This window comes from Eutrigla gurnardus, assembly GCF_963514095.1.
Source record: "Eutrigla gurnardus genome assembly, chromosome: 12".
In the NCBI taxonomy this organism is placed as follows: Eukaryota; Metazoa; Chordata; class Actinopteri; order Perciformes; family Triglidae; genus Eutrigla; species Eutrigla gurnardus.
In genome coordinates this window covers 1,233,881-1,261,311 of record NC_139926.1, presented here as the reverse complement: position 1 = coordinate 1,261,311, position 27,431 = coordinate 1,233,881, and the positions used below count along the sequence as shown (strand labels likewise).

Below are 27,431 nucleotides of genomic sequence, written 5' to 3'. Positions count from 1 at the left end.
ATTTGGGGCCGATGATCATCATGCCTGTTTTGTCACAGTTGAGTTGAAGGAAGTTGTTTTGCATCCAGGTTTTTAATTCAGTGAGGCAGGTGGTCAGAGTGGAGCAGGTGGCTGTGGTGATGGATTTGGTGGAGATGTAGATCTGGACGTCGTCAGCGTAGCAGTGGAAGTGGAGACCATGTTTTCGAATAATGTTGCCAAGGGGGAGGATGTAGAGGATGAAGAGAAGAGGACCAAGCACCGAACCTTGGGGGACGCCTTGGGACAGGGGAACAGTGGAGGAAGTGCAGTTATTAATGCTGATGAATTGCTGTCTGTTGGTGAGGTAGGAGCGGAGCCAGGAGAGTGCAGTGCCAGTGATGTTGTAGTAGTTTTCCAGACGGGACAGGAGAATGGAGTGGTTGATGGTGTCGAAGGCTTCAGTGAGGTCAAGCATGATGAGGATGGTGAGGCGGCCGGAGTCAGAGGAGAGGAGGAGGTCGTTGGTGACTTTTAGGAGGGCTGTTTCGGTGCTGTGTTGTGGGCGGAATCCAGATTGAAATGGTTCATACAGGTGATTAGAGGAGAGGTGGGTTTTGAGTTGAGCAGCGACGACACGTTCCAGGATTTTTGACAGAAAGGGAAGATTGGAGATGGGCCGGAAGTTGGACATGATGTCGGGGCTGAGACCTGGTTTCTTGAGGATGGGGGTGACAGCAGCAAGTTTGAGTGGAGTGGGGACAGAACCAGAGATGAGGGAGGAATTTATGATTTTGACGAGGAGTGGGGTGACGGATGGAAGACAGGTTTTGATGAGAGCTGATGGGATGGGATCTAGGGTGCAGGTGGAGGTTTTCATGCCGTTGGTGAGTTGAGGTAGGTCCATGGGAGACAGCAGGGAGAACTGTGACAGGCAGTGAGAGAGTGAAGGGGTGGGATCCAGTGGTGGGGTTGATGGAGCCGGGGAGGTGGTCAGGTTGCTGTAGATGTTGTTGATTTTATTTTGGAAAAATGACAGAAAGGAGTTACATGTTTCCACTGTGAAAGCTGTAGAGATGTTATCGGGGGGGTTGAGAAGTTTGTTGATTGTGGAAAAAAGAGTCTTGGGGTTGTTGGAGCCAGAGTGTATGAGGTGTGAGTGGTAAGTGGACCGGGCTGTGTTGAGAGCAGTTTTGTATATATGGAGAAAGTCTGTGTAAGCGTGGAGGTGAACTGTTAGGCCGGTTTTATTGTAGAGTCTTTCCAGTTGTCGTTTGCGGGATTTCATTTGATGGAGTTCAGGGGTGTACCAGGGAGCTGAGTCGGTGAAGGTGACTGTTTTGGTTTTAGTGGGAGCCAGTAGATTGAGACAGGAGGAAAGAGTGTTGTTGTAGTAGTCCACAAGGTTGTTGGGATCATCAGACAGGGGGGGAGGAGAGATGGATAATGCACCGGTGAGAGAGGCTGAGAGGGCTGAGGGGTTGATGGACTTGATATTTCTGAATGAGATTTTGCGTTTATCTTTTGGGATAGGGATGGGGATGTTGAGGTCGATGATGATGGCGAGATGGTCGGAGATGTGGAGGTTGATGCTGGAGAGATGGTTTAGTGTGAGTCCAGTGGAGCAGACCAGATCGAGGATGTGACCATGGGAGTGGGTGGGGAAGTTGATATGCTGTGCGAAGTTGAAGCAGTGTAACAGTTCCAGGAATTCAGTGGCAGGTTTGCAGTTGGCGTCGTTGATGTGAAGATTAAAATCTCCGAGGAGGAGGACAGAGGGTGAGATGGCGCAGATCTGGGTGAGAAAAACCGTGAAGTCTGAGAGAAAGGTGGGATTTGGTTTGGGAGGGCGGTAAATGATGGCAATGACAAGTGGAGTAGGACCAGGGAGTTTGAGGGCAAGATGTTCAAAGGATGGGGCGGCTGGGGTGGAGATGGTGGTGATTTTGATGTCTTTTCTGTGGATGGCAGCAATACCGCCACCCCGTCCTTCAAGGCGGGGTTTGTCCGTGTATGTGAATCCTGTGGGTGTGATCTGGTTAAGTGAAAAATAATCCAGGGGTTTTTGCCAGGTTTCAGTGATGCAGAAGAAGTCCAGTTTATTGTCAGTGATGAATTCATTCAGAATGAGAGTTTTGTTGCTGAGTGAACGTGTGTTGAGCAGAGCCATTTTCAGGTGTCGTTGTTTTTGGGTTGGTTGGGAGGACTGAGGGAGAGGACGGAGGTTGGAGAGATTCACGTGTGGTTTGTTGTGATGACGTTGTGAGGGAATACTGATGGAGGCTCTGTGGGTGATTATGGTTTGTATGGGTTGGATTTCTGAAGAGAGGGTTAGTGACGGGTGTGGCCTGCAGGGGGAGCCAGCGGGGGGAATAGTGCTGGGGGTTGGTGGAGCTGTCGGCGGATGTTCCGGGGAGGGGGCGTGTTGGGTAGACAGTCATGCAGGTGTGTGTGATTGGACCTGAACGGAGTGCTGTATGTTAGCAGTTAGCAGGTGACTGCCTAGCAAGTTGGGGTGAATACCGTCCGGTTGGAAGAGGGAAGGACGGTCCCAGAACAGATTAAAATTGTCAATAAAACCAAAGTTGAAAGCTGTGGAGGTGAGCTGGAGCCAGGTGTGAAGACTGAGGATTCTGCTAAAATGTCCTATCCCCTTTCCCAGTGAAGGGATTGGACCGGAGATAAAAACAGACAATCCACAGGAACTTAAAAAATTAAAAAGAACGTTAAAATCCATTTTGGTCAGTTCTGACTGCTGGCGGGCTGTTTCGCACGTCCCGACGTGGACTATAATTCGCCGAACAGAGGACGGAAGTGAGCGTAGCAGCCCCGGGAGTTTGTTCAGGAGGACTTGGACTGTAGCTCCCGGTAGGCAGTGAGTGATGGCGTTGAAGAAACGTATTTTCCGTGTTATGGAGTCTCTGGAGAGAAGAGTGGTGTGGGGGATGACAGCCGTTGGTTTTCACGGCCGGAGAGAGCGCGGCCAGAGTCCGCACTGCGGGGCCGGACGGCCGAGCGAGGACGCCGTGACACGCCGTCGGCCCCGGGTTTGGGAGAGGAGCTCAGTGGTTCAGGGCGAGGAAGACCTCCGGAGCGTCTGAGTACGGCCTCATGAAGGATCCTGCGGCGGGAGGCGGTGGTAGTCTGGGATGGAGAGCGCTCAGCTGGTCCCACAGTGGAGCAGCGGGTCCCCCCGCCACTGCTAGCCACCGGTGCCTGGTGAGCAACGGTGACTGCAGGCGCCGATCTCGGAGATGGATCCGGATCGGGGCGAGCTGGAACCGGGGGATCGGCAGCTGGTGGAGCGGGAGTGTCGGCCGACGGAGCCGCGTAGTGGTTCGACAGGCGAGGCGGCGAGGCAGTCCCGTCTGAGTTCTTCCTTCGTCCTCGGACCACCACTTCCGACCACGAGGAAGAGCGGTTTGGAGTTGAGCAGGAAGACGGCCGAGGGCAGGTGGACGGGTCCCAAACAGCGGTGTCGTGGATGGCTGCGCTCAGGGAGGCAAGTTGCTGGGCCTGATCAGCGGCTAGATCCATGAAACTGGACAATATTGTCTCTTTGCTGTGCAGTTCATCGGAGAGCCTTTTGATGTGATTCTTCAGGTCGGTGATTTTTTTATTTGCTGTTGTGAGATCATCTCCTTGACTGGGCATAGTTTGTGGGGCCTGGGCCGGGTGGCGGCTGGCTGCCGGTAGGGCCTTGAGGTGGCTCGCTTCCGGTAGGGCCAGGTGGAGGCAGGCTGCCGGTAGAGCCGGGGCCAGGTGGAGGCAGGCTGCCGGTAGAGCCGGGGCCAGGTGGAGGCTGGCTGCCGGTGGGGCCAGGTGGAGGCTGGCTGCCGGTTTGGGCCTGGGCCGGGTGGAGGCTGGCTGCCGGTGGTGCCGCTAAACTCCGTGCTAGCTGGTGCGGAGCTAGCTGTGGTGCGGAGCTAGCTGTGGTGCGGAGCTAGCTGTGGTGAACATGTGGAGCCATCTGAAGCGTCACCACCTTGAGGCCTATGCTGAAGCACAAAAACATAAGGATGATAGTGCAGCAGCCTCTACTTCTGCAACAAGTTCAACACAGCCTAACCTTTGCAGATTTTGATGCCCAAAGGAAATGGGGTCATTCTGACACCAGGTCCAAAAAAGCTGATCTTGCCATAATTGAGATGATTGCCACAGACAATCACCCATTTACAGTTGTCTCTGGTGTTGGTTTTAAAAGGCTGTTGTCATTGCTGGAACCAATATACACCCTGCAAACAGAAATACTATCGAACTGACCTCTTTGAAAGTGTTCACACAAAAGTATCAAGGAAAATCAAGGAGATGGTCATGTTAGAAAATGCAGGCCCCTATTTGTCATTCACAACAGATTGTTGGTCTGGAGACACAGAATCCCTAATGAGCCTGACCTGTCATTTCATCAACAGTGACTGGGAAAGGAAACAAGTTGTCCTCAATGTCAAAGCCATGTATGGCTCTCACACAGGATGGATTTTCCCTGTCTGCTCCCTTAGCTATCCAGGTGACAACCGGATTCAGCTCTACAGAGTGAGTGTCACTCCAGTCTCCTCGGTGGCTTCCTGCAGTACTGTGACTGCCTGTCGCTGTGCTGCTATTGGGTCCAAACCTAACCCATTACACCGTTGGTCAAGGACTTTAAAGAATGTACATGCATGTTTCTTGTTAATAAATACATTTGGAAGCAATTTTTAACTTTAGTTTTCATTCTTGCATTACAGTAATTGCATTTAATGTTTCAATGTTACTGTACATTGTGAGTATTGTACTGAAGCTTGATTTGAAGGAAATCGTGAATCAAATCGCAATATCTGCCAGAAAAATTGCAATTAGATAGAGATTAGATTGATTCCTAAAATCGTTCAGCCCTAGCTCATTAATTGTTGCGGTACTAGCAGGAGCAGATTGGGTTATTAATAGATAATTATTGATATGATATGAGTATGCAGTGAAGAGGTTGAATCATTCATTCTTATACAACATTAATAAACACATCAGTATGTTCAAAAGGGGTTTATTAACAAAAAAACGAATAAACAAACACTAAGTCTTAGTGGCCTATCTAACTAAATACTATACAAGTGTGTGTGTGTGTGTGTGTTAAAAGATGGCGGCTGTGGGTGTGGACCAGTCAGCCATGTAGAGTGGGGGTGTTCTTTGTGGGAGGCCTTGTGGCCCTGCCTGGAGAACAGGTTTCTATATACGCGTATAATTAGTGTAATGTATAGTGGTGTTAGGAAAGTTGGATTAAATGTTAAATGGACCTGCATTTATACAGCGCTTTTCTAGCTAACTAGCTACTCAAGGCGCTTCACATACTACAGTCACTTTTTACGCATTCACACACATTCATACACTGATGGCAGAGGAGCCGCCTGCACATCAGAATCTAACTAATTTATACACATTCACACGCCGATGGCGCAGCATGGTGGGCAATTGGGGGTTCAGTATCTTGCCCAAGGACACTTTGGCATGCAGACTGCCAATCTTCTGATTGGAGGAGGACTCGCTCTACCTCTGAGCCACAGCCGCCCCTAGATTAGTGAGCATGCAAACTGTCTGTTCTAGATCACTAACAACTGCACTAAGGTTACACACTTAACTCAACAATACATCAAATAGAAAATACTTTGAAACATTAATGTCATCACATTCAATTTCTGTCCTAAACTATGCCCAGATTTTTGCCAGTCCTTGAAGGAGGGTTGGTTGAAGAAAGGTTGCTGTCTTCAGGTTGCTAACTACTATAACTAACTCAAGGTTTTGACAACTAAACCAAAGTTAAGTTTGGTCAACTAAACGCACGTTAGGTTTAGGCACTTTTGGGGCACAAGTAGGCAATTTACAAATACTTCTGAATACTTTCCGTCTTCAGGTTCCTGTGAAGGTTAGGGTAAGTTGCTGTGCTTGGAGTTGTGGATGGAGGAATTTCTATTGAGATGCGTCTTGACAAGGAATTCTTGTCTTTGTTGCAGAAGCAGGCTCCAACAGCCAGCTTGTTGGCTGTTTTGAGGACTTGGGGACTTGAGACCTGTGGTCCAAATCCCAGGAGAAAGAGGGAGGTGGGGAGACTGCTTGTCCGGGCGCAATGCCAGGAGAGAAAGAGGAGACCTCTGTTCAGGTCGAGGTCGCAGGAGGAAGTTAGATTAGACCTGTGGTCAGGTCGACATCTCAGTAGAAAGAAGAGACCTCTGTTCAGGTCGAGGTCGCTGGAGGAAGAGGAAGATTCCAACTTGGTCTGCTTGGTAGGAAGCCAACTTCCACTGCAGTTGACCAATCAGAATGGAATCTGGAGTTCACAGGTATGTGTCACTTTCAGTGACACAGGCCTGCAGGCAGATAGGGGAGGGGGAAAGACGCCCTGTGGAGGTGCGTGGCTGTGTTTTCACACAGAGGATGCTCCAATCTGATGAAACAAACAATTCAATCTGTATCCCTGAATTGTTTCATAGACACAAACCCTGAGGTTCCAACATAGTCTTACTTCTTATAGACTTTATATTTTTACTCTTGTTTTTAGTTTTCTGTTTCTTTTTCTGTTTAACTTTACTTGTTTTACTCAAATGATTGTACTCACACATACTGCTATTCGACCTGTCACTGGAGTCAGATTTACATCTTTTTTTCTGTTGTAATTTTTTATCAATTTCTCCGAACAAGGCCTTCAGATTTCATAACGTTCTATATTGTCTCTGTACAATCTGCAGAACCTATAACCAGGAAGTCACAATGTTTCCTCTTGATTTTTTCACACAGGATGAGATCCTGGTGCTTGATAAACGCAGACAGGATTTACTGGACAAACTGAAGAGATGTCGCGCTGAACTGGAGACGAAGAGGGATGAGTCTACAAAACTCAAGCAGAAACTCAAGGTGGGAAGGAAGAAAGTCCATTTAACTGCAAACTAACAATAGAAGACAGTATCTTAATATTAAAAAATACATGGGTGTATGAAGGGCTCTCTCTGGGTTCTCCGGCTTCCTCCCACAATCCAAAGACATGCAGGATGGTGATATTGGTGACTCTAAATTGCCCGTAGGTGTGAATGTGAGTGTGAATGGTTGTTTGTCTCTACATGTTGGCCCTCTGATAGACTGGCGACCTGTCCAGGGTGTACCTTGCCTTCGCCCAATGACGTTGATATTTTGAAGAAGTTGTGGCCATTTGAATGTATGCTTCTCTGAAAACCGTTCACTTAGAAAACTGGCCTGAACGATTTGCAAATCTCACCTCACCTCACCTGGCCAGAAAGGAAACACAATGGTGCTCATTTGCATCACATTCAGATAAGCCCTCCACCCTACAGATGCCACTCAGTGATATCTGGTATCTGTTACCTGCAGGGCAGAAAGTATTGTAGTGGTTTGAACAATGGTTATCAAAAGCAGTTATCATGTAGGTAGTGTAATTTTCATTAAACACTTTACTGGACTGATCAGAATTAGAAGGTACTTTATTAAAATGTAAATGCTTAAAGTGTACAATGTAAACTGGAGGAAATTATGATTATATTTTGATTATATCAGTCAGGGTGTCTTTACCAATTCTGAAAAGGAAAACAAAGAAGTTTTACATCTTGTGTCATGCTAACAGGCACCGTCTAAGTAGCTAATGCTAATGATTTAGCAACTAGCCTTTTGTCCTCAGGTAGGCTAGTTGCTAACTCATTAGCATCACAGTCAATTCAAGCAATGCCAACAGGTCCCTTGGCACCTTACTGTTAAATCAGATGCCCACATTACGAGCCAAAAACCAACCATTACAGCTCAGTTTCGATGTGCATATCATTTAAAAACGACAGTACTGAGCTAGCTTAGCTAGCTAAACAAAGTAGATAACTTGGATGTTAACGAAAACTCACCTCATAAAAAAAACGAAAAGTATTCCTGCAGACTTCGTTGCCTCTGATGAAATAAGAGGTCCGGGCGCACTTTCTTTTCGTCTGCAGCTTTTTGGTGGATGCAGTCATCTCCGACGTAATACTGTACGTCCGTTTGCTCTCTTTCGGCAGCTGGCAACATGGAGTGGCTTCTTCATGATCTCAAATTGCATATTCTTCAAAAAAACGAAAATCAATAATTTTGAAAAAAAAGCTTACAGGAATTCGTCCCACCCGACTTGTTGCTGGTTTTGCCGTGGCGGGTCACATTTTTGAGCCTCAGTGCTCACAGGGAGGGAAAGGAAGGACGGGACAGAGTTGTATGGCGGTTCAGAGTGTTTGTTAACTTAAAAGGTAACAAAACACAAAATGAACAGCCGTCTCTCCGACGGCTGAGGGTCGGGTGCGTCTACGCTCCTGTGGTTCCTCCACTCCGGTCCGCTCACATGATCCAGCCTACTGCAAGAGACCAGAACCAGGTTACAAGCTGATTACCTGATTCTGTCCAGCTGTCTGAGCGTCAGCTGAGCCACTCCTCCCTTTCCTCCAGCAGCCGGCGCCTTAACCACACCCCTCTGCCACAATATTCATTTCATTCAAATCTCAGCTAAAGCGAGTGAGGGAGCTAGTGAGGGAGCGGCGTCCACAGGGCCGTGTTGTGGCTGGATTTCACATCATCACAGCGATCAGGAACATCTGTGATGGTTGTATTGGTGTCGGAGGACGCGCCTCATCCAATCGTCGCAATTTCACACAGCTGTCAGAGGTCCAACAACACTGTATTCGATATGCATTGCCCCAAACCCATCTGTGGTCCTGATTTTCAGCTGTCTAAAAGTTGCTCAAATGAGCTCTACTGAGAACATGCTGCTTCTGTGTCTGCACCTTTAAATGCTAATGAGCTCTGTCTGTCATCACATACTCGGAGAGGAGACAACGCAGCTTGCGCTACGCGGCAGCATGCGCTACGCGGCAGCATGTGTAAGTGGCAGCATGCGGCAATGTTTACGTGGATGTATCGCTATGGCTCGCCTATGTGGCTCAGGTGAAGTTGCTGGGGCCCGTATTGTGGGGACAGATCCTTTTACTAGGGTCAGTGTCGAGGCAAAGCCAGCTTTGTACTGACCCTCGTTACTGAAGCAGCCCGATGTGAAGTGGTTAGCACACACATAGAAGCTAACACGGACCATAGCCGTAAAAATGAAACCCAAGAAACCAGACCCGGACCGCCGTGCACGGCACTCTGTCGGACACACACCCCCGGGTTCGACAGAGGGAGGATTGTCTCCAGCTTCACCTGCACAGGGATTTATTCACGGACCACCAGCCGGATCATCCAGCGCCATGACCGGTAAGTTGGGCTGCACTCTCCGTGCACGCTGTGGGTCCGTGTGCTCTGTCTGCCCGTGCTCTCCGTGCCGCTCTCGTGCGTGCTCTCAGTGCACGCTATGGGTCTGTCGGTCGCGCTCCCCCGCACTGTCTGTCCGTGATGTTGGTCCACACTCTCCCTGCTTGCTGTGGGTCCGTGCGCGCTGTGGGTCCGTGTGTGCTGTCGGTCCGTGCGTGCTGTCGGTCTGTGCGTGCTGTCGGTCCGTGCCGGTCCGTGCTGCTGTGGCCCGGGCTGTCAGTCCTGCTGTCGGTCTGTCCATGCTCTCGTCAGCGCTCTCCGTGGGTCTCTCTGCTTGGCGCTGTCCGCTTTCTCCGTCCGCGCTGTCGGCTCTCAGCGCTGTGTTGCGAGACGCCCCCCTTTCGGATCTCCTATCATCGTGCAGAGGAGTTCGGGCTTATGCAAATTACTCCTTTCGTTACGTAACGAAAGAAGCTAAATCTGAACAGCCTGTAGGAGCACCGTTTTACCAGAGGGTGGGCTGCAGAGACCATGCAGGAATTGCTTGTTTTCCGCATCCTGGGAGTTGGCAGGCTCAGGGAGGACCAGTTTATAGGTGTAGAGACCAGAGAAAATCTGTTTTTCATAATATGGCGACTTTAAACCAACATCAAAAAGACAAATGTGGGGGAAAGTGGAGAAAAACACATCCGCCTAGAAAAAAGCAGCTGCAGCGCTATGTTACCACACCTGCAGCCAGCATCTAAAGGCAGGAACACACCGGCCCAACCGTTGGACGTCTGAAGCGTTTGGAGAGGCTCGGACGAGGTCGGGAACACATATGTTTGGTGTGTACAGCTGCGTCGGAAGCTTTCGGAGCCGCGCGGACGTTGTCTGATCAGACTGAGCATGCGAAGTCTGAGGAGGTGGGCTGTTGGACGTCTGAGCCATTGGATACTCTGATTGGCGGTGTGCTAGCGAATCAGAGTATCCAATGGCGGTGTGTGGGCGGGGCGGAAGTGACGATGGTAAACTCCGTAACTCGTTCCCTACTGAGACGACGTCTTCGTAAAATAATGAGCCCGAGAGCACACAACGCGAGTGTCACCCTAGCCAGAGTCATCTTTCCAGAAATGCCAAGTATTTAGTCCACAAAGGTCTTCTCGAGTCGAACGAATACTGAACCAAGACGTGTGTGCATTGTTTTTATCTGCACTCCGTTCCGTCATTTCCTGTTTTCCTGTTTTGGAGTACTGGCACGAGACTAGCGCCACCCGCTGTTAAGGAGGCTTATTGCATCTCGCGCAAGCGCAGAACGTACACGCTGCTGTGGTGTCGGAAGCACGTCGAAGCGGTGTGTACAACGCAACTTTTCTGCCCAACGGGTCAGACGAGAGGCAACAGAGTGGGCGGAGAGTGGTCGGATAAGGCAGTTGGACGTCTGGGCGGTGTGTAGGGGCCTTAAGAAATCTAACTAAACCCAGATTAGATAGGAAAAAAAGCCTGGTAAGGGCTCAGGCTCCAGCCATCCACCAGCCGGAAAGTTATGCCACCAAAGGAAATAATAGTAATAATAATGGATTGGATTTGTGTTACATTTACATTTAGGTCATTTCGACTTACAATAAGTACATTTGTCGGAAGAAGGAAACAAAGAAACCACAACGTATCATTGCCAATAAAGTAAGAGCTAAAAATAGAAAAAGTGTTAGATCCTCGTCTGAGTAAAGTAGTACCTTAAGAGCGACAGTGCTATGATAAGAGTGGTAGAGGTAAGGAATTCTTTATTTTTTTTCGGGGGGTGGTGTTAGTGGGTTATGCAGAGTCGAGGTGAAGTCTGAACAGGTGACTCTTGAGCCTTTTTCGGAAGATGGCAAATTACTCTGTTGTCCTGACATTGGTCGGGAGTTCGTTCCACCACTGAGGCGCCAGAACAGAGAAGAGTCTGGACTTTGCTAAGCGACATTTGTTTGATTTCAGCGATGGTGGTACCAGCCGGCCAGCTGAAGTGGAGGAGGGGGGTCACATGGGAGAATGAGAACGTAGGAGTGTGATGAGGCTCTGGCGTCTCGCAGGGACTTGGTCACTGTGAGGAGGGCCGTCTATGTGGAGTGAGCAGTCCTGAATCCTGACTGATTAGGGTCAAGGAGGTTGTTCTGCGAGAGATAGGATGACAGTTGGTTGTAAGCGGCATGTTCCAAGGTTTTAGAGAGGAATGAAAGAAGAGATACAGGTCTCTAGCTTTGGATGTCTGTAGCGTCTAGGCTGGGTTTTTTAAGGAGGGGCTTCACTGTAGCTGTCTTAAAAGCCGCTGGAATGACACCTGAGGTGAGGGAGGAGTTGATCAGGGTGGTGAGGAATGGCAAGATGTTGTGTAAGATGTCTTGGAGAAGAGAGGAGGGAATCGGGTCAAGGGAGCAGGTGGTGGCACGGTTAGCTGTAACAAGTGCGTGAATGTCTTCAGAGGTGAGGGGGCTAAAGCTGGTAAGGCCATCAGAGTTGAGAGTTGGGGGAGATGTTTTCTGGGAGGGAATAGGCGTGAATGAGGAGCTGATGTCATTTACTTTCTTGGTAAAGTAAGTTGCAAAGTCATCAGCAGTAAGGGAGGAAGGAGGGGGAGGAGTAGGAGGGGTGAGGAGGGAGGAGAACATGGAGAAGAGTTTCCTGGGGTTGGAGGCGGAAGAGTTGATCTTTGCCAGGTAGAAGGCAGATTTAGCTGCCGAAACAGTTGAGGTGAAGTCAGAGAGGAGGTGGTGGTAGTGAGCAAGGTCCTCGTGCTGGCCTGATTTCTTCCATTTTCTCTCTGACGCTCGCAACAATGATCTGTTGGTTCGCACAGGTTCAGACAGCCAGGGAGGGGAGGGAGATGATCGCGCAGGTCGTGAGATAGGGGGACAGAGAGTGTCCAAAGAAGAGGAGTGAGGACATCAGGATTGAGGAGGCTTCCTCAGTAGGCATTAAGGAGAATTGTTCAGTGGATGGTAGTGAGGAAATAACAGTTGAGGAGAGAGCAGAGGGAGTAAGGGATTTCAGGTTGCGGCGGCTGGTTACAGTTCGGGGCATAGAGGGGAGGGATGTGGTGGGCTTCATGGGGAGGGAGAAAGTCACAAAGTGGTGGTCGGACACGGTGAGCGGGGTAACAGAGAGTGCCGAGATGCCACAGGATCTTGTGTAGACAAGGTCAAGTTGGTTCCCGGCCTGGTGAGTGGGTGGAGAGGGGGAGAGTGTAAGGTCAAATGTGGGGAAGAAGTCAATGAATTCAGATGAGTGCAGTTTTCCCGGGTGGATGTTGAAGTCACCGAGGACAACGAGTGATGTGCCATCATCAGGGGAGCAGCTCAGGAGTGCATCCATCTCATAAACAGAGAGGACCGGGTGGGCGATAGATCACTATGATGTAGTGTTGTCACGATACCAACATTTTGGTACCGGTACCGGTACCAACATGTGTTTCGGTACTTTTCGATACTTTTTCAAATAAAAAGTGAACGTAAAAAATGTCATTACTGACTTTATTTTAATAGAAAATCTTATACAACAATAACATAATCAGTAAATAAAATAAAATACCACAAAGACAAGCTTTTCTAATGCACACAATTTAAAAATGTGAAAATATACAATAATATAACATAAAATATAATAATATAAATAAACCAGCTCCATTTTTTTTTCTTCCAGAGCTACTTCTGTTAAGAGTGATGGGGGTGGTGCTTGCTTTTAGCACTGAATGTGGCTTTTCTTCATGAGTAAATGATCCCTGAGCCCCTCCCCTCGTTCCCTGAGCTCAGTATGCAGGTCTGGGGGCTTGTCCTTTAAGTGTTTGGCTAGTCGGAGGTGTTTCCGCTGTTAGCCATGCATATTTTTAAACACCGTTTACACAGTGGCGCATCGGCGTTAACTGCCTCGCCTTGCGCATTTGTTTTTAGCTAAAGTACGGCTATATCGCACTTCGCGGAGCTAGTTTGTCCACAAGTTGTGGCGTGGTGACGGTTGCAGCAGCCATTCTCCTCTCCGTGCTCCTCTCTCTCTCCCTCTCTCTCTCTCTCTCTCTCCCTCACTCTCCAACGTCTCTCTCTCCAAGCTTTGCTCCGTTTGTTGCTCCAGTCCACACTGCTCGCTAACTTGCTAGCTGTTTCCTCCGGGCTTGCTTGCTTGCTTTTTCTTTTTATCTCCCCAAGCTGCGGCTCGCTCCTCGTCCTCTCAGCTGTAGTAACAACGCGGTGACGTCACGCGGCGAGTTTGCCGCGCTGTTGCGGGCGCTGCCGGCGGCGCTGCAAGTACCGGTCCCGTCCAAATGCAATATAGTACCGTTTTAAATGCCTCAGTACCCCGGTACCAAATTAGTACCGGTATACTGTGCAACCCCACTATGATGTTGAGCTTGAAAGGAAGGGTGACAGAGACGGCATGGAATTCAAGTGCAGATCGGGGTAGGTGGTCCAGAGGAAGGACCTGGTAGGACCACCTGGGTGAGATGAGAGCCCAGTTCGTCCTCCTCACCCTGTTCGTCTTGGGGAGTGTGAAAACGAGTTGGCAGTTGAAAGGGCAGCTGGAGTGGCAGTGTTTTCTGGGGTGATCCAGGTCTCCGTAAGGGCCAGGAAGTGGAGAGTCTGCAGGGAGCCATAAGCTGAAATGGTGTCCGCATTCTTGACTGCAGACTGGCAGTTCCACAGCCCCCCTAGTACTTCAAGTTCCTTACCGGTGGAGAATGGTGGATAGCAGAGATTGGATGGGTTACAGCCTCGAGAGAAGGGTCTCTGGTAAAATCTTCTCCAGTGTGATGTCCTGAATGGGATATGACACATGGCTGCGATAGGAGGGGTTGAGATGTTATGCCTACCTCAATGGACTCCCGCAGATAGACTCCCTTGTCTTTGTTCTTCTGTCTTGACTCCCGCAGATAGACTCCCTTGTCCCTTGTCTTTGTTCGGCTGTCTTCGTTCGGCTGGCCTGACGCTAGGGTTGGGCGGTATGAGCAAAATCTTATATCACGGTATGAATAATTTCATATCACGGTAACGGTATATATCACGGTATGGTTTTTCCCCCTGTAAATTCAATTAATGGCTTAAAAATAACCATAATGTCGCATTTGATCATTTTCCTCTTTTATTTTAATTTTCTCACAGCAGTATAACATTATTTTAAAGAAAGTATAATAATATAATAAATAATAAGCCACAAAGAATGTGCAAATGTCTGGTAAACATTTGGGGCCCTAGTTTCGTAGACCAGGCGCAGTCAGCTTTCAGCGCACCTGCGCCGCGCCGACGGGGTGTGTCCGCCTGGACTTTGCAAGTTTCGTGCACCGCGCAGGCTCGCGCAGGCACACCTCCCGTCTAGCCCACCCGCGCAAGTGGGAAAGAGGGAGGAGAAGAAGGCATGAGTGGGAGACGAGGAGGAGATGAGGCGTGGACTGGGATTAATACAGCCGATTCAGATCTTCACCAATCAAATGAGCTCCTCTCCTCTCCTTTAATGCGTTAGGGGAGGTTCAGTGCAAGTTCCGTCATTTGACAACCCGATGACAGAAGCAGCGCCGCCGCTCCCACCACGCGCATCACGCGCGTATCATAATAATAACAATGCCGATATTATAAAAAACAGGAGAGAGAGAGAGAGATGTTTTGGTCCGAGAGGGTGAGTTTCCGTTACGCATGCCATCCGCCTTTGATCTGACGTCAGATGTGACGGGACAATCTATATATATATATATAAATTCACGTGTTGATTCAATTAGTTGCATTAAATAGTGTTTGTTGTGATTATTTATTGCATTTAAATGTGCCTGGAACTGTGGAAACCTGCCTGTGAGGTCTCGGTGACGTGTGTGCACTGCGCGCTGTCAGCCAAACTTCCACTCCGCCAGCTGTGATTCGCATTGAATGAATGGACTTTATTTACGCCTTGCGCCGAAAGTAGACCAGGTTGGAGCTGGCAAGCTTTCAGCGCAGTCTCGGCGAGGCTTTTTGCCACGAAACTTCCGCTACGCCAAACTGAATCTGTGACGCCTCCCCCTGCTGCGCCGCCACACCCATCTTGGCGCAGGCGATCCATCAAACTGCCAAACTGACGGTGCGCAAGGCTGCGCGGGTCGAAACTTGCATTGCGCCGGCTCCGCCACCCTGCGCCGCCCTGCGCTGCGCCACGAAACTAGGGCCCTTGAACTCCATCTTTAACTTAAGCTATAGTGTCTGTGCAAATGTAAACACAGAGTTCCATCTTCATAAGAAATAAAAATAACAAATGAGAAAAAGTATGCGTCGTGATGGCCTACGTTATCTCCCTCCATCGATGTGATTTATTGTCATAAAGATAAAGACCTTTGGCGAAAGACTCATAATACTGCTTCACATGTTTTAACTTTAAGTGGTGGAAGAGGTTACTGGTGTTTCCACCTGCAGCAGCAACAGTCGCGCGACACTCTTTGCAGAGTAATCTGTTCGTTGTCAGATTTTCTAAATCCGAAAAAGTTCCACACAACAGACGTAGCGCCCTTTTTCGGAACGAGTTCCTCCTCTTCGTCATGGGTTGGTCGCGCTGCCTCCGTTTCCTCGTGACATTCACTCTCCGTCTCCGCCACGATTGTTATTACTCAGGTAAAGCTGTTTCTTCTTCGTCGTGCTCATGCAACCACGCAAGCAGTCTGCTGCAATGCCTGCAGTGCCCCGTGTGTCGAGGCGGTGTAATCACAGTGAATCCTGCGATGCCGCAAACATCAGCGGTTTCTCCGGTATAAAAGGTATTGCAAAAACTCTCTACTGGTAGACACTTTTTTACCGTCACACGGTATAATACCGTCATACCGCCCAACCCTACCTGACGCTAGCTGTAATTCGCCTTGAATGAATGGACTTTATTTGCGCCTTGCGCCGAGAGTAGACCAGATTGGAGCTGGCGGGCTTTCGGCGAAGTCTCGGCGAGGCTTTTTGTCACGAAACTTCCGCTACGCCAAGCTGAATCTGTGACGCTTCCCACTGCTGCGCCGCCACACCCATCTTGGCGCAGGCGATCCACCAAACTGCCAAACTGACCGTGTGCAAGGCTGCGCGGGTCGAAACTTGCATTACGCCGGCTCCGCCGCCCTGCGCCACGAAACTAGGGCCCATTATGTTACAACTAGCTTTACTCACAGAATGCCTAAACCCAAATCTACAATTAGTTTCTGACTTACCAACAAGAGACAAAGCAGCTTCCTTCCTTTCTCCAGACAAAATGTATTGCGCTTTTCTAGACACTCAAAGCGCTCTGACGGGGTTCCAGGTTCCATTCATTCACACACAGTCATACCGGTGGTAGTAAACTACGATAGTAGCCACAGCTGCCCTGGGGCAGACTGATGGAAGCGTGGCTGCCATTCTGCGCCTACAGCCCCTCCGACCACCACCTCAAACATACAGCAGTCATACACAGCAAGCTGGGTGAAGTGTCTTGCCCAAGGACACAACGACCATGACACAGTGACAAGGGCGGGGATTGAACCGCCGACCCTCCGAACATTGGCGAACCCACACCTGAGCCACAGTCGCCCCAAAAACCAGCAGAATGAGGATGAGATGGAGGAGATAAGGAAATCTCTTAGCTTCATGTCAGAGGAAATAAGCAAAGTGGCAAAACAACAAACTCAACTACTTGGACAAATAGAGGAATTGCGGCAGCTCAAGGTAATAATAAAGTAGAAGGACTTGAAAATAGCTGACCTGGAGCGACGAGTCGACGACTTGGAGCAATATTCAAGAATAGATGATTTGATAATAAGTGGACTAGTGATCAAATATCAAACCTATGCTCGAGTGGCAGGTGGGGGAAGAGGGGAAAAAGCCAGACCGAGGGAGCTAGAGTCATTGAAACAACAAGTGCTCCACAGTATGGACATATAAGCAAACGTGATCTCAGCATGTCACACACTTCCCCGGAACCACAACACCAAACCCATCATCATAATACGCTTTGTTAACAGAAAAGCCAAAGCCGAACTACTGAGCCAGGCCAGGAAGCTGTGGGGGACAAATGTGACGAAGAAAAATGCAGACACTGCAAGGCCATGACCAAAACAATTCTGATGGATTTACATGAACAGACTTTGTATGACATGTGAGGACAAGATATGGATTACTCGCTACTAGGAGTGGGTAAAAATATCGATATGGCAATATATCGCGATACTTTGCCGCCTAATACAATATTGATTTTTCAATTCCAAAGATCAATAAAAAAAAAGATTCATGTTTAGACGCGTTGTGAATGGAGTATGACTTCCACTCCGGTAGGTGGCGCCGAAGAGCCGCAGTCGGCAAGTCTGCAATTAATGTTTACAACACTCACGCCCCTCCCCCTCTACCACCGAGCTCCTCCGCTCCCTCCCATACAATCATGCACACACTTCATGGCTGCACCCGATTGGACGAACGCTTTCACTGGTGGCCTGTCTGCTCCTGGAGTTCACACAGACCAACATGGCGGCTCGTGGACACGGCCCGTGGACACATAGCATGACTAGATAGCAACTGCTAACTGCCATTAAGCGTATGCCTAGCTTGAGGCATGTGCCTGTGATATGGGGGGAGATGGGATCTGTGGCGTGGGCACAAACTGTGAACTGCGCTGAGTGGACAGGATGACACGTGCGCGGTGGATTTTTGCAAAACAAACAACATGCTATACGTGCACGTAAAGGCACATTTTTTTTCTAAAACCGAATGGAGAGGCTGTTTTGAATTAAATAGTTTTCACTCAATTTGTCCTCTGATCAATATCATCTGATGTACATGTACAGGTACTTGTGTTTTCATCTTTATTTATATCGCAATATTGTGATATTGTATCGTGACCAAAATATCGTGAGGTTTTTGCCAATACTCACGCCTACTCCCTACCATTTAGAGACATGCATGATGATGACTTTGGAGAAACACGACTATTGGAACATACAGGCAGCAGCCTTCATGGGCATGTTCAATTTGAAGAGCTGAACTTGAAAACATTTGACTACACAGAACATAAAACACACAAATTGTAAAATGATATTGATCCTGAGAACCATCTCTACAACAATAAACTGTAACTGTGAGTACTATACAGAAGATCAATTTAAAAGTAATGTTATTTTGGAGGGAATATTGTCATTAATACACTTTAACAGCAGAACAATTTTACAAAAATCAAGGACTTACCTGAGACAATACGACATGTTTAGTGTAATCGCTGTATCTGAAACCTGCCTTAATGATGAGAAGGGGAAAGATGTGGAATTAGAGGGTTACAGACTATTTGCCACCAATAGAAAAAACAAAACGGGAGGAGGGGTTGCACTTTACGTAAATAATGATTTCAACTGCAAAATTGTAGATAAAATGTCAACAACAACTGAAAATATCATGGAATGTATAATTATAGAAATAGATGCTGAAAAGTCTAAGAACATATTGATAAGTTGTATTTATAGAACGCCAGGATCCTGCCCAAACATAATCAATGAAAAAATTATTTAACTGTATGGTAAAATTAATGACAGAAAGATGGTCTTCGTATGCAGGAATTTCAACATAGATCTACTGAACCCAAATGAAAACAAAAACAAATAGAGATTTTATGGACATAATGTACAGTTTATGTCTAATTCCTACCATCATAAAACCAACAAGAATAACAAGGGACAGTGCAACATTAATAGATAATGTTTTCATAATAATAATAACATGGTAAACAGTTTTAAGTGGAATGCTTATAAATGGCTGCGTTTCGGATCGCATGCATTTGCGCCTATGCATGAACGAGACTTGAGAGTTTCTGCCGGAACTCCTCATAAACACGCCAAGTTCCCACCACGTCCAAGTCGGACACAGGTGCACTTCACAGACTTTTTTTTTAATTTTTTTTATTTAAACTTTATTAATAATTGTATACATAACAAAAACTATCGTGCCAGGGGAAACTTCACAGACTTTGCACAAAGAATATGGCCTGCCCAGGCTGAGGAATTTTCTCACGTGGGAAATACCACGTGATAATTCTAACCAACTAGGGCAACGTTGAGGGGAGTGTCTTATGTCCGCACTTATTTCAGACCATCTGCAGAGAAAAGCATGCGAAGGGAGGTACCCTGGAGATACCACGAGTTTTTAAAGTCATGTGACATGTCGCAAAGGGAAGTTATCACCAGCATTTGTGATGTTTTTTTCCCAGAATGCCTGGTTTTGCGAGGCAAATGCTTGCGCATGCTTGATTCGAAACGCGCCTAATGACATCAGTGACCACCTTCCCATTTTTACAACAGTACAAGATTTCTTCGATTACAAGTTCCATAAAATCATTGATACCCACAAAGAGACTTGCTGAGAACGCCAAAGGCCATTAGGGCTCTAACAGAGGCTCTGAATGTACAATGCTGGAATAACGTATACAAACTAGAAAAAGCATTTCCTGTAGAAAATGCGTGGAAATGCTTTATGCTGAAGCAACGCTGGAAAAAAGCTGAATAGCTGAAGAGAATATTAATAAAGCTGAATATGTGGAAAGTTTGAAAAATCTGCATAGCTGAAGAGAATTTTCAAGAGCTGAATATTTGAAAAGTTTGAAAAGCTGAATAGCTGAACAGAATATTCAAAGAGCTGAATATGTGAAAAGTTGAAGAAGCTGAATAGCTGATCAGAATATTAATAAAGCTGAATATTTGAAAAGTTTTAAAAGCTGAATAGCTGAAGAGAATATTTAAAAGGCTGAATATGTAAAAAGTTTGAAAAAGCTGAATAGCTGAATATGAATATTAAAAGAGCTGAATATGTGAAAAGTTGAAGAAGCTGAATAGCTGAAGAGAATATTAAAAAAGCTGAATATTTGAAAAGTTTGAAAAAGTGTGTGTGTGTGTGTGTGTGTGTGTGTGTCTGTCTGTCTTCTTTGAAAAACTACAACTCCCACTGACTGCTCCTGTCCGCCAATCAGAGCGCACCTGCTGTCACTTCTGAGTGAGAGAGAGAGATAGACAGACATTTTAAAGTTTAAATGGAGTTTCTAGGTGAAAGTATGTTTGAGCAGAAGATGTTTGACAAAAAAAACTACAAATCCCACTGACTGCTCCTGTCTGCTGCTCCTGTCTGCCAATCAGAGCACACCTGCTGTCACTCTCAAGATCAGAGCCACAGGCGCGTGTGTATGACTGCCTTTAAGCCTCTCTTTCTCTCCATTTCAACTTAGCGGGGACTCCGAACAAAAGCTTGCCACGCTCACACCAAAACTCCTATGGCCGAAATGTTCACACCGTTAGCGCCACAAGACTCTGCTGAAGACACTGATCACTTTTATTTTTTCCTAGTGTCAGAAATGTGGACGCTAGGGCGAGTTAGAAATGTGTGATTTTCAGCGTTTCTTTGGAAATCTGCTCCTCGATTCGCCTTAGATCGAATGAGGAGAAAAACAGACTTGCCCGCGCTTAGAGGTTGCTAGTTCAAATTCTGTAAATGTCACAGAGTTTTTGAGCACATTGTGAGAGACAGGACAAGTTTCTCTACAAAATTGGAAAATATCACGTGTGTAGAGTGAAAATTGTGGCCGGGAGGAGTTTGGAAAGGAAATAAATCTGAAGTATGACGAGGAGCTCTCACACTCTAACGATGATGTCACGCACTCTAGCAGGCGCAATACACACCCATTGTAAACTCTGATCAGGTCTTAAAAAACCATCAAACATAAACTGTGATTGTAGGAAAAGTGTAAAAGATACGAAAGTGAAAAGACATAGCCGTATAGATCACATTCTTGGGCATTGTTTAAAGTTTGAATGAAGTCTGTAGGTGGAAGTTTGTGGAAGTAGATACAGTTGAAAGAGCTGCATGTTTCAGAGGATTTTAAGCGGATCTCCATTGGTTTCCATTATAAAAAAATATGGAAAAAGCTGAATATCTGAAAAAATATGAAAGGCTGAAAAAAAGTTGAAGAGGAGCCAACGTGAGATGAGAGAGCTGAACATTTTGATAGTTGAATGGTTTTTATAGCTGAAAGTTTGCAGGAGTTACAGGGCGCCAAAATCTGTACGGAATAATAATAATATTTTGTTGAATAAAGATTAGGATAGCTAAGGTTGGAAATGCTGCATAGCATTTCCACCAATAATGATCCAAACAAAGCCCTACTACACCACCGTGCAGACTACCTTAAATATAGAACAAATATAGAAATAAATTAACAACCAAAATGAGATGCAACAAATAGGAATATTATAATACATCATTGAATCAACACAAGAGCAACATACAAGGTACATGGAAAGTGCTTAATAGCATCATTAAAAGGGTTCAGCCAAATCAGAATACCCAAACCACTTAAACACAATGAAAAAACAATAACCAATTCCAAAGAGATTGTTAATGAATTTAATAATTATTTTGTGAACGTTGGCTATAATCTAGCAAAGGATATTGTGTAAAAAATAAAAAGTCTTCTGATTCTAATGATATGGATATGACACGAGTAAAAACTATTATCGAGACTATAGCAAAACCGTTAACCAATATATGTAACCAATCATTACAAACAGGTATATTTCCCAACAAAATGAAAATAGCAAAGATCATAGCCATCTATAAAAATGGAAACATGCACTCCCTTTCAAACTACAGACTAGGGATGTAACGGTATGAAAATTTAACCTCACGGTTATTGTGACCAAAATAATCACGGTATTCGGTATTATCGCGGTATTTTTAAGTGTGTTCAAAATGTTCAGAAAGCACTGATAGGCCTACACAAACTGAAATAGTTTCAAAAAGTGTAACAGTGTTTATTGAATTTCAAAAATATACGCAAAACCTTATCAAAAGTGCAACTCTTAACATCAAAGGAACAAGGGTTCAGCATTTAAACAGCTTTTTTCAGGAACATTTCCAGTAGTGCAGGTTTATATACAAATCCAAACATTCTAGCTAAGAAAAATATGTAAAGAAATTAAAGAAACTCCACTTATTATATACTTGTTTTCTTCATCATCAAAATTAAAATGTAGAACTGTACACATGGACACTTTAAAGTAAACCTTAAAAATAAGACAAAAGTGCATTATGCATTTAAAAAAAACACTATAAACAAATTACAAAAATAACTACTACAATCATGTGCAATGAGGCGCATAAGCAGACTCTTTTTTTTAATGCTTGCTCAAGTGTCTGTGTCACTGATGAACCAGTAGCAGTACTTGGTTGCCCCACTGCATATCCTCTCTGTAAAAAAGAAAAGGGATAACCATGTAATTTTGTTGTTAATTATTATTAGGCATTACATATAATTTTGCCTATAGCTGTTGTTGTTGCTAAATCAAAAGAAAATGATTCGCTAGAAATTCATAATCTTACAGGGCAACTCATTTTGTTTCGTGTTTTCAAAGAGACGTGGTTCAGACCGTCACCACATGACTTGGTAAATCAAAGTTATCTTTTGCTAGTGGTTCATCTAGCTCCTAGGCTATCAGCTAAGATTAAGAAAAAGTGTCACGATGAGCGCCACACTCCACCACTGAACAAACATATAGATTTTAGGTAGAATGCTTCTGCTACCATGTCATTCATTTCAGCAAACGTTTATGACATTGCTGATTAAAAGCATGCCTTTCTTTTCCTTAGTAGTGTTACGTAATGTTTCGCTATCTCATCGTGAATGGAAATTTAGCCTAGCCGTTAACTTAGAATATTAGCTACTAAATGCATTGTCGCTGGCGGTGGGCGCTGCATTCAGGCTTCTATTTATATTAGAACTATCAAGTTAACACGATAGACTGACGGATCATTGCATTCTCGAAGTCAACACACCATGCATTTCAGCTAAAACGTTAACGTTAACTTGCCTTGCATGATTCCCGAGCGCTGTCGTCTCCTCCTTCCGCCATAATTCCAATAGAAAGTTGTTGTAGTAGTAGTTGTTGATAGGCTACACACTGCGCCTGCGCGGTAACTTCAGGTGACTTGGATGAAGCTGGGAAAGATTAAGCACACGGTTTCCACACCGCGCTAATCCACCGAGATAATAATTGTATTTGAAATTAAAACAGTAATTTTTATCTTCAAAATTTTTAGCGTGGTTTACCGTTACACCGGTAACCGTTACATACTACAGACCAATCTCTCTTCTTTGTCAATTTTCAAAAATATTCAAACCACTTAATAGAAATGCACAACTTACTGAGTGACCACCAATATGGCTTCAGATCAAACTGATCCACCACAATGGCAGTCATGGAATTAATCAAGGAAATATCAACAGCAATCAAAGATAAGAAATTCACCGTAGCAGTATATATAGACCTCAAAAGGCATTCGACACAATAGATCATACAATACAGATGAGAAAAAAATATGGCATGAGAGGAGTAGGACACACATGGCTTGGTAACTATCTTCACAACAGAGAGCGGTATGTACAAATACGAAATGACAAATCTGATTTACTGACAGTAACTTGTGGGGTACCACAAGGTTCAGTACTCGGGCCCAAACTATTCTTAATGTACATAAATGAAATTGGTAATGTGTCTAAATTGTTGAAATATGTGTTGTTTGCGGATGATACAAATTAATTTTGTTCTGGTAGTGATCTGAGGCAGCTTTTGGATACAGTGGAGAAAGAACTGAAAATCCTAAAACAATGGTTTGACATAAATAAGTTGTCTCTAAACTTACAGAAAACTAAATTTATTATATTTGGATAAAACAAAAATCAAACATGAAATAAAAATTATGATAGACAATGTTGAAATAGAAAGAGTCTATGACAACAAATTTTTAGGAGTGATCATAGACCACAAATTATGCTAGAAACCACATATTAAACAGGTGAAAGGAAAAGTTTCTATGTCCACTGCAATACTATATAAAACGAAAGATATACTCAATTCAAAATCATTACACATGTTGTACAGTTCCTTAATATTACCATACATAACATAATGTGTGGAAATATGGGGAAACACCTACAAAACAGTTACAAATCCTATTTGTATTCTACAAAAGAAGGCAATCAGAATCATTAACAGAGCAGAATATCTTGAACCAACCAATACATTATTTTATAAATTCAAACGCACTTAAATTTAGAGAGTTAGTGGAGTTCAAAACAATGCAAATAATTTATAAAGTCAATAACAGGACAGTTCCAGACTGTATCCAGAAGTTGTTTCAGATTAGACAGAGCAAGTATGAACTAAAGGGAACGTGCATGTTTACAAAGATAAAGATAAGAACAAATGTTAAACAAAGATGTACTATATCGTTAAAGGAGTAAACATGTGGAGTGCCTTAGATGGCGAAATTAAAATGTCTAACATGGTACAAAGACATAAAAATACTGAAAAAGAAGATGCTTAACAAATATAAAAGTGAAGCATGTATGGCACTGTAAATATGTATGTATGTGGACCTATTTTGTTTGTGTCATCATTTTGCAAGTAATATGTATAAAATATACAGTAATTAATTACAACAGTAATAATAATAATCATAGTAATTATTAGTAGTAAAAAACTAAAATAATAATACTGAATGAAAAATAAAATAAGGAAAAAAATGATGATAAGATCCTGAGGGACCGTCGAAAAAAAAAAGTATTAAGGGTGGGGGAAAAAATCGATTCACATAAGAATCGCTATTCTAACCATCCATAATTCTGAATCGATTCATAAACTTCAAAAATCGATTTTTTTCTTAACGTTCCCCCGTCTCTCTGCACGCCCCCATGGGCTTCCATACACAGCAATGCAGCAAGCTTGGAAAAAGACGCGGCACAACTCTACTGTGAAGACGGGCAAAGGCTATGGAGGAGCAACAAATCCAGCCAGTCCCATCTTCAATGAAGGCAGAAGTTTGGACTAACGGGAGACACGGAGGAGTGCAAAGCAGAGAAAATGACGGTCAAAGAGTTATTGTAGTGAAAGAGAAAGTTAAATACATAAATGGCACAGAAGAAGTACACTATATTTACACATATTTAGGGCAGGGAGATGAAAGGACCATTCCTGGCAACAAAACCACCCATGGACACTACCCAAAAGAATGTCCATATTTAATAAACAGAAGGAGCTAGAAGCTTCTGTAGTGACTGATTTGTCCTGCAATTTTTCTTGTCACTTGGTGACGACTGGGGGAATTCTTGATGCTTGTATAACTTGCAATAAACAAAAAAGGAATATCCACGAGAAATCCAGTGTTCCAAAAATAGATTGGTTTTAATTTCCAAAAATAAGAGAATTTACAGATCCTTTATCTGTTCAATAAATAATAAGGCAGGCTGGATATTAACTATAGAATTCACAAATAACAGCTTGCGCAATAAACAATCCATGCAAAGCCAGACAAGGTCAAAAGCTGTGCGCTCTCAGTCAGCCACACCGCCTTTCCCGTCCCTCTCCTATTTAATGGCTTTTGACCTGAAGAGGGCACAAAACTCAAGAAAGTTACAGAAGAGGCATGCATTATAATTATGTTAAACAAATAAATAAGTGGTTAAAATGGCTTCTACATAACCGGCCCCTAATTGTATTTGGCAATCAAAACAATTACTAATTTAATCAGAATTGAAGCTTTGAAACTCATTACTTTCGTATCAGGTCTAAATTAAGGCCGGGACTTGATCCAAAAAAATAATCTAATCAATTAGAGGCCTTGTAATTAATTAATCGAAATTAAACGCATTTTAATCACATATAAATATTTGACCTGAGAACAGTGAGAAGTAATTTTTTCACATGGATTTTTAGTATACCATTGAATAATGACCGAATACATAAGCTTAAGCAATAAAATATTGTTTATTTTTGTTCAACCAAGTCCAACAGACCAGTGCAATGGCAATTTTTGCCATTAAGTGTAGCAATAGCATATTTAGAAATATAGTACATAGGTAGCCTATAGGTAGGTAGACCTTTTGTTAACTATTAAACTTTGTTTTTTAAGTAAAACACAATACTTTCTAGTACATTCAGAACATTGGAAACTCTGACTATTAGAAAACATCTCTCTGTTGGAGAGGGTTAACCCTCTGACGCTGGCTACCACGCTAGCATCCACGCTAGCTGCTATATGTTTTGCATTGAGGTGATACTTGAGGCTCGATGTGCTGCGGTGATATGCGAATTCCTTGTTGCATAGCTTGCACACAACCATGCTCTTATCGACGCTTCCATCCGTTCATTTTTTATAACAAAATTTCCCATCCACTGGGCCAACCAAAGCAGTCTCATCAGCTTCTTCGTTCATGTTCACTGTGGTTTGTTGTTTTCTGAAGTCATGAATGCTAGTTGGTGCTCCAGTATAATCGGCCCGCCTGAAACTCATCCAGTGAGAAACGTTCCACGGTGCAAAAATAAGTACGATTAAAATGCGTCAATTTTTTTAACGCGTAAATTTTTGTGTAATTTATTAATCTTAATTAGGGTTAAAGTCCGGCCCTAGTCTAAATATAAAAAATTTAACTAATACCCGACCATTGTCATCTTCATAATTTTCTAGGGGTCATCTTCATCACATTCTAACATCGGGCAAAGCTTCCTAATTGGCCTTTCTAGGATGTTGTTCTGGGTCTTGATTTTCACAGAACGCACAAGTCCTTTTAGATCTGGAAAAACGTCAATTACTCTGCCCAGAATCCAGGAGCCTCTTGGTGCAGCTGGACCCACCACCAACACAACGTCTCCACATTGAAAGTTTCTCCTTTTGGTGTTCCACTTTTGGGGTTCTTGGAGCAGTGGAAGGTATTCTAGCATCCAGCGCCTCTGAAAGAGGTTGGCCAAGTATTGAATCTGCGTCTGTGGTACTGGTTGCTTTTCTCAAATAAGCCTTGTGGGAGTGTTGGCTCTGCTTTGAGTAGCATCCGCTCATTTGGTGTGAGCGGATGCAAGTCTTGAGGGTCAGAAGTGACAGTAGACAGACAGTGACAGACTTTTTTTTTCATTTGAGTTCCCCTTGCATGAAATTGAACAATGAAATGGGTGTCTCATTTGATTTAAAACAGCTGCCTAGAAGAAACACAGTACCATCAAGGTTTACTCTTTAGTAGTATTATTTAGTGCTGAGGCTGGACTGATCTCAGTGTGATGTCTTCCAGATCTACGCCCTGATTGCAGAAACAGAGACGGCGTTCACGACCCAAAGTGAAGAGGAGAGGGAGGACGACTGTCAGCCAATCAGAGGAGTGTTTGCCATTAGCCAGAGACCCAGTGTGATTCTGCAGGGAGGACAGGCGCTCATCACCTTTGAAGAAGAGAGAGGTACACTTCTGCT

At 44.8% G+C, this 27,431-nt stretch overlaps 1 protein-coding gene across 1 annotated transcript in view; it reads left to right on the top strand.

Moving 5' to 3' along the window:
* nmi (N-myc (and STAT) interactor) overlaps positions 1-27,431 on the top strand; it is a 117,898-nt gene that overhangs the window by 25,461 nt on the left and 65,006 nt on the right. The window contains exons 5-6 of the mRNA XM_084022275.1: positions 6,721-6,837; positions 27,256-27,418. Of these exons, the coding sequence (XP_083878401.1) occupies positions 6,721-6,837; positions 27,256-27,418 (280 nt within the window). The remainder of the gene's footprint in view (positions 1-6,720; positions 6,838-27,255; positions 27,419-27,431) is intronic.